This window comes from Hermetia illucens, chromosome 3 (genome assembly GCF_905115235.1).
Source record: "Hermetia illucens chromosome 3, iHerIll2.2.curated.20191125, whole genome shotgun sequence".
NCBI lineage: Eukaryota > Metazoa > Arthropoda > Insecta > Diptera > Stratiomyidae > Hermetia > Hermetia illucens.
In genome coordinates, this window is record NC_051851.1 from 62069208 (window position 1) to 62076143 (window position 6936).

Sequence of the window (6936 nt, forward strand, 5' to 3'; positions counted from 1 at the left end):
AAATTCGTAACGAAACTCATTTAAAACATACTTTAATGAACTGGAAGCTGAAAGAGAGATTTCAAGGCTGCGCAAAGTCCTTAAAGACGATGATTAGAAAACCGAAAGTTACTTTCGGGAACTCCAAAGTTGATTTAGTGTAGGCTCTTTTGGATGTACATAATTTGGAACAGGCGGTTGAATTGGTTGGGAGGAAATTTGCGGTTTCTGCAAACCTTTCAACGTGGAAGTACATTAAGCGAAACTGAAACATTGCGAGAGCGGTCGCTACCAATAAAAAGCAAGAGTAGTTAGATTATCCTTTGAGAATTTCAAACCAAATCACATGAATAACATCTATACAACTATGTTTCTAAAGAAGAGGATATAGTGTCAAGAGGGACTTCTAAGAAATGTTTGTCTGCCAAAGGATAACTATTCAAACCCATGAAACTTCAGAGAAATTAGCTTAACATTATTCTCCCTGAAATGCCTGGAGGCGCTGTAAGAAACCCAATACGCTTACCAACTTGGAAATTTTTATGAGTCCTACCCTTCATCCGTTGATACTTTACATAGGTGATGGTAAGTGGACACCTTCATCGCTACATGATGACGGAGGGAACGAAGCGCTGTCCCTAAAGAAGTGTGTTATTATCACTTTTACGAAGGATGTTGATTGACTCAATGCTGTATGACCTGCCAATGCATACCCAAGCTTACGAAGATCCTGTAGCTGTACTAACTGACAATCGAGACGTCGGAACGGTATTTAAAAATATGTATACAACGGGCCGTTGATTTGATTGTCAGTTGGTACCTGAATGGGCTTCCATAGATGGGGAGAATAACCCATCAACTTTTAAGAAGTGAAATTTCTTGTAGTTATTTTAAATAAGAATCTGATTTGGAACAAACATGTAGAGGCTATGCACACGAACCTTTGTCTCGACATGGGTTCGGGGACTTAGGCCCCATGTGGTATTATGGATATTTCTCACTATGATTAGACCGATATTCGCCTATACATCCGTAATGTGGTGGGCAACGGTGAGGCAAAAGGATTTTCATCGTAAGGTAACCTTACTGCAAAGAACTGTATATCTGAGTATTCCCGGTACCATGAACAGAATATCTGGTGCAGCTCTAGATGAATCAATCGACCTATAGCCCTTAGGTATATATATTTAGAGCACTGCAATAAGGATAGCTTATGGATTAATTTGTTAAGGTCAATGGAAAAACGGATGTTGGAAGAACTGGATGCTGTCCTTGTAATGTCCTCTGATTTGCATATCCCCATACATGTGTTTGTTAAAAGGTATAAGGGAAAACTGGGGCGAACCAGAAAAATGCATTGCGGAATATACTAAGGGCTTCCACAGCAATGGCTGAAAAACAGAATAGAATCAGACTGAAGTGAATGTGATCCTAAAAACAGCTACCTGGGTGATAGAACCAATGGAAAGACTAAAGGTTTGAAGAACGCAATCTGCGCCGATTGCGAAGCAGCCCTGAGGGCAAGGTGGCCTTAGATAACCTCAAAAAATCTTTCAAGAATATTCGAATTGTTTAAATTGTACATCTAAATTTAATAGGGTGGAACACCACTAACCATACCGAACTTTTCCTGTCAGATATCAACCAAATATACTACGAAATTTATCCTCTCGAAAAGCAAGAAGACATGCAGAATACTGTGCGCATTCTAACTGGGCATATGATCAGAATAAGAGTGTTGCATGACAATAAGTATCCATCCTATAATAGAGAAACAGAATCCATAGAAAATTTCCTATGTAATTGTCCATCTACGAGCGCATCAAACATCAGATTTTTTGTGCTGCGATACATAAACGAATCTAGGATATTTCGTTAGACGGAGGCATCAAGTATAACACAATTGACCACTAAGATCTGATCCATCAGAGGCCCATTCTCTCCCGAATAGACGTATCAGACGTTGGATTTTTTATGCTCATGTTCTCCAGTTAGTTAAGTTAGACTTTTATACACCATAAATGAAGTAGGTACCAGGTAGACTGAAAAGTTCGTAGGCTAACATAGAAAACAAAATAGTCCTTTATAGAATTTGATAAAAATTGATTCATTATAGTTGCCTTCGAGGGCGAAAACGATTATAGCAGTCATATCATTTTTCAATACCATTTTTATAGTACGATTTTTCTTTAGTCTCAAAATAGGCCTCAGTTTAGGCGATTATCTCTTCATCGGCGCTAATTTTCTTTCTGACCGAGAACAGGAAAAAGTCGCCGAGGCCAATTCATGCAATTTTGCCATCGTTTTCATTTATTTGTTACACCGTGCCTTGTGTTGATGAAACAGCGCGATTTGAGTCTCCAAACGCTCCAATAACGCTATGTAATAGTCGCTATTCATGGTTTTTCCCTTCTCCAGATAGTCGCAATTGTTGCGTCTTTGCACCTTTTGGAGTCGCTTCACCATGTAACCGTTTTGATTCTGGTGTGAAATAATGGGACCATGTTTCGTCCATTTCCATATATCGACGCATAAATATGGTTTTTTTTATGGTAGAAGAGCTGCAAACACTGCTCAGAATTGTCAATTCATTGTTGTTTTTAGTCGATTGTGAGCTCACGCAGCATCCACTTTGAACAGAGCTTTCGCATACTCCGGACGGCTGAAGTGGTTAGAACCCTAGGCTCTCATAGCGGAAGGTCACGGTTCAAATCTCATAGGGGACAGAGGGAGTTGTTATCGTGACTGGATGTCGGACACCAGTCAACTCAGCCCTGAATGAGTACTTGAGTCAAATCAGGGTAATAATCTCGGGCGAGCGCAATGCTGACCACATTGCCTCCTACAGTGTACTGCAGTGTATGATCCAATATAGATTGTTGCGCCAACGCCAATTATTATTTCGCTTACTGAAACTTTCATGTGCGATATGTCCAACGCATTTCTTTCCTCCTTTCTTTAGTACCTCAAGTGTCACGATCAACTTCATTTTCCGATCATCCAAAATTATTTTGTAGACTTTTTTGATGTTTTCGCCAGTAACAGCTTCTTTGAGGCTGCTTGCATTGTCCTCGGTGCTCATTTCGCCTCGTTTAAACTTAGCAAACCACTTTTCAACAATTGATTTTCCTGGTTCAAAGTCGGAATAACATTTATCAAGCCAAGTCTTGCCTTCAAGGGATTTTTTCGCCAAAAAACAATGCTTTATTAACACACGAAATTTGTTTTTACCGAATTTCTTCAAACTAACAAAAGTTGCTTAACTCAAAATGCTCTATCTCACAAACTAATAGTCCGACAGCTGCCAAATTTGTAAACGTATCTTATAAAGGTTGGGGTTGACTAAAAATCATATGGATTTAGTATTGGGAACGCCATCTATGTGTTAGCTTGCGAACTTTTCAGCCCACCTGGAATACGCGATATAAAAAAAAGTTTATATTTTCTAAAACTAAAAATATTTTTCACAGTTTAAAAATTTAGATACATATTACAAGAAAATCTGTTAAATTCATGTTCTTAGGTACCTCTTAGCTGGAAAAAACTTTGGTCTGGACCAAAATCCATCACTGACTACATTAAGGCTGCCGTAGTTCGCGCATCAGAGGCTGAGAGACGTTACAAAACTGATTTTCATTTAGATTTCAGCAATGAAATCAACTTAGCAAACGTTTTCAATCCAGAAGCCTTCTTATCGTCATTAAAATTGGTTAATGCGCAACGACTTGGAAAATCTGCAAGCGAGTTGATTTTAACGCTGAATCCGTTAGCATCAAATCTAGTGGCTGTAAAATTGGCACCGTTGATGGTAAATATTTATTGCGATTATATGCTTTCTTATTTCTTACAATTTACCTGATAAGCAAATGTACTAATAACATCAAAACCATCTTCCCCAGGTTGATGGAGCGAGGTTTGATGGAAACAACCTCATAATCTCAAGTGGAAAATCACAAAATGTAGGAAATCGGACACCAGAATTCAACGTTACTTTCACTGAAAAAGATAGCGGTCGAAAACATGTTTCTGACAATATTGATCTACCACTTTACACTAACGCGGCGAGGGAGAAATTAATTTGCAATATTGCAGTTCCAACTAGGGAATCCCTTAATGCGGTAATCTTTTCAGGGGCAGCACTTTATATACCGGATATTTTAAACGCTTAAAAATAGTTTTTAGCACATTTGTAGAATGGTTTCTGAATAAATTGTTTGGAATTGAAAATGTTTTCAAAATAAAAGAAACTGTTAAACTCATCCCACTTTTGAAGAGTTCGACGGTTTATTGCAAATATCCCATCATTTGTTTCATTTAAAACGTTTCTTAGCTATGTCTGCCCCATTTATGAACGAGGAAAAATTACAGGGATGCAATTTTCATGCTCTGTTGTTAATGCTCCGAACAGTTTCGTAAAAACATTTTCTTTATCAAGTATTTTCGCCTTACGTCATTGTATTTATCTTTTTAAGCTTTGATAGACAGTTGTATATATGCATACATGGTTGCCATTTACTCCTTCATGGGGTATAACGCGTCAACCACACACAACGCCATCGTTCGCGGTTGCCTGAAATGCTCTCCCCACGATTTCCAAAGACGCTCACCAATTGCAGACCCGGTTCTTCGTTTTAGATAGTGTCAGGCCAGCGTATTCCATTCACGAAAGTTTGAAGCTTTTCAGTCATAGTGGATTTCACCTTACATGTGCCACCCCACAAATAGCAACACATAAACAACACTATCCCAGGGCACTCTCAACTTTATCTTGGTGTTGGGATGACTGCATTTTTATATTTTAGACAGGGCAGCCAAAGCGGATCTAGCGCTGTTAATGCGTCGGGCAACATCCAGTTTGGTACCACCGTCGTCGGTAGTAACTACGTTTCCAGATATACAAATTGATCAACGTCCTCGATGCTCTACCCGTTAATGCAGATAGGGAGAGTGCGATGACCTAGGCTTTGTTAGTGTTTATCTTCAGTCCAACTCTACTTGCCTCTTTTTCCAAATACAGAGCTATTCGGCCCAAGTTTATGACCTGATGAAATCTGTTCGCTTCAGATATCACCAGCATAGTCGAGGTGTTTGAGAAAAGATGTCGTGGTCCATTGAATTCCTTTACGTCACCGATAACAAGAAGAAATAATATCGGGGACAGGATGCAACGCTGGCGGACTCTACTTTGGAGCTCAAAATTCTCTAGCTCTAGTTTTAGCTCGGGGCAGCATGTGAGATTTTCCGCCATTATATGTTGCTCTGATAACAGCTATTAGTTTCTCGGGAATGCCTCTGCTACGTAGAGCACTCCAGATATACTCCATGTTCTCACTACCGAAATCGAAGAAGGCAGATCTGGAGCAGAAACGAGCCTGCTCTTTGTCGATCAAGTTTTCGAGATGTTCTTTGATGCGTTCCATGTTATTTTAGACATTATCTTTACAACGGCATGGAGCACACATATCCCCCTCCAATTGTCACACTCAAAGCTGGTCCCCTTCTTTGGGGTCTTGTCAATCATCCCCTTCTTCCACTCGCTGGGAAAGGTTTCAGATTCCGCACGAATGGAAACAGCATATCTGCAGTAACTATAGGTAGAACGATAAATAATTTTCCAGGGAGGATTTGATGATTTCTCTTTTATTTGGAGGAACAATTCCTATCTGCATGTTACGGTGACTAGTCATTCCATCCACAAGAGAGGGAATCTCGGCGGGTGTGACACGGTAAGGAACCTTGGTGAAGTATTCTTTCCAACTTTTCAATTGCTCGTCATCGCAAATAAGAAATTGACAGTTGACGTCTTTCACAGGGCCATCGAAAGATTTGGGACCACATGTCAGCTCTTTCGTGATGCGGTATACCCTTCTTACATTATTACGTTCGATGGCATCTTCAGCTTCTCTGACCAGCGCAATAGCAAATTATCATTTGTCTTGCCATATACTATGCTGAACTTCTCAGGATTTCGCTCGTTATCGGAGTTCGAGCGCGTCACGCCCGACATCGCTCTCTCCGTTCATGGATCCGCTTCCAAGATTCCGTAGTCAGCCAGACCATATAACTCTCTCGACGGCCTGTGTAGCACCCGAGAAAAGAGCATTTCAGATGGCAGCCCAATGCTTATCGATGTTCCCAAGGAGGTTACTCAATATATCTGCCGTCAGCAAGATGGCTTAACAACGATCGAGCGACAGCTGGAACATGCAAGCGGTCGATGTTGAACTTCAGGTGTAGCAGCTCCCCAACCATGCGAGAAGTGGCGGATGCTACACACAAGCGAACGTAAACGACCATCAGATGGTAATTCCTTTCGAGGCCAATGTCAGCATCTCTTGTTACAGACTTACCCTATACTCTATACTAACTCCTATATGTATTGGCGATCGCAAAGTGGTCGACCTGATTACTCGTACGGTGTCGGTCAGTTGGAACCCAACTGACCTTATGGCAGGCGCTGTGCTCAACAATGTGCCAGAAATCTACGAACCTCTCCCCATTATCATCACGGTTGCCAAGACTATGTTTTTCCGTCACATGCCCGAGCAAGGTGTTGTCGGAGCATTCAGATCACCCAGCCTCCCTTGTAGTGCATATCAAGAAAGCATTCTTCTCTACTATATTAGAAGTCTCCATTGGAACCTAGCACTTTACAACTATGATGTTACCTAAAATCTTGCAGTCAGAGTTCTGTCACAAATCGGCTCTCAAGTCAAGATAGCGCGCGCTGCGATAGAAGTCAGAAACAACCCGGCACTGGATTTGCATTTGTTAACGCTAGGCTTTGCACAGTATAAAATCACATTGCCGCAAGAGGAAGAGGAATACTTTCCAGAGTTCCATCATCTAACCTCGCTTAGGCTTACATCATTGGAATTCCCGCTCAAATTGGAGAAAGGAAGCATTTTTGAAACCCCCGCTACCGTTGTCGAGGAGCGTGCGTAATAAGACGACGTC

The 6936-nt window shown here is 40.9% G+C and overlaps 1 protein-coding gene across 1 annotated transcript in view; it reads left to right on the top strand.

The window, feature by feature from the left end:
• The window catches only part of LOC119652418 (cytoplasmic dynein 2 heavy chain 1), a 101816-nt gene extending 97541 nt beyond the window's left edge, over positions 1 to 4275 (top strand). The window contains exons 35-36 of the mRNA XM_038056541.1: positions 3503 to 3787; positions 3879 to 4275. Of these exons, the coding sequence (XP_037912469.1) occupies positions 3503 to 3787; positions 3879 to 4148 (555 nt within the window). The 3' untranslated portion in view covers positions 4149 to 4275. The remainder of the gene's footprint in view (positions 1 to 3502; positions 3788 to 3878) is intronic.
• The last annotated feature ends 2661 nt before the right edge of the window (positions 4276 to 6936 follow it).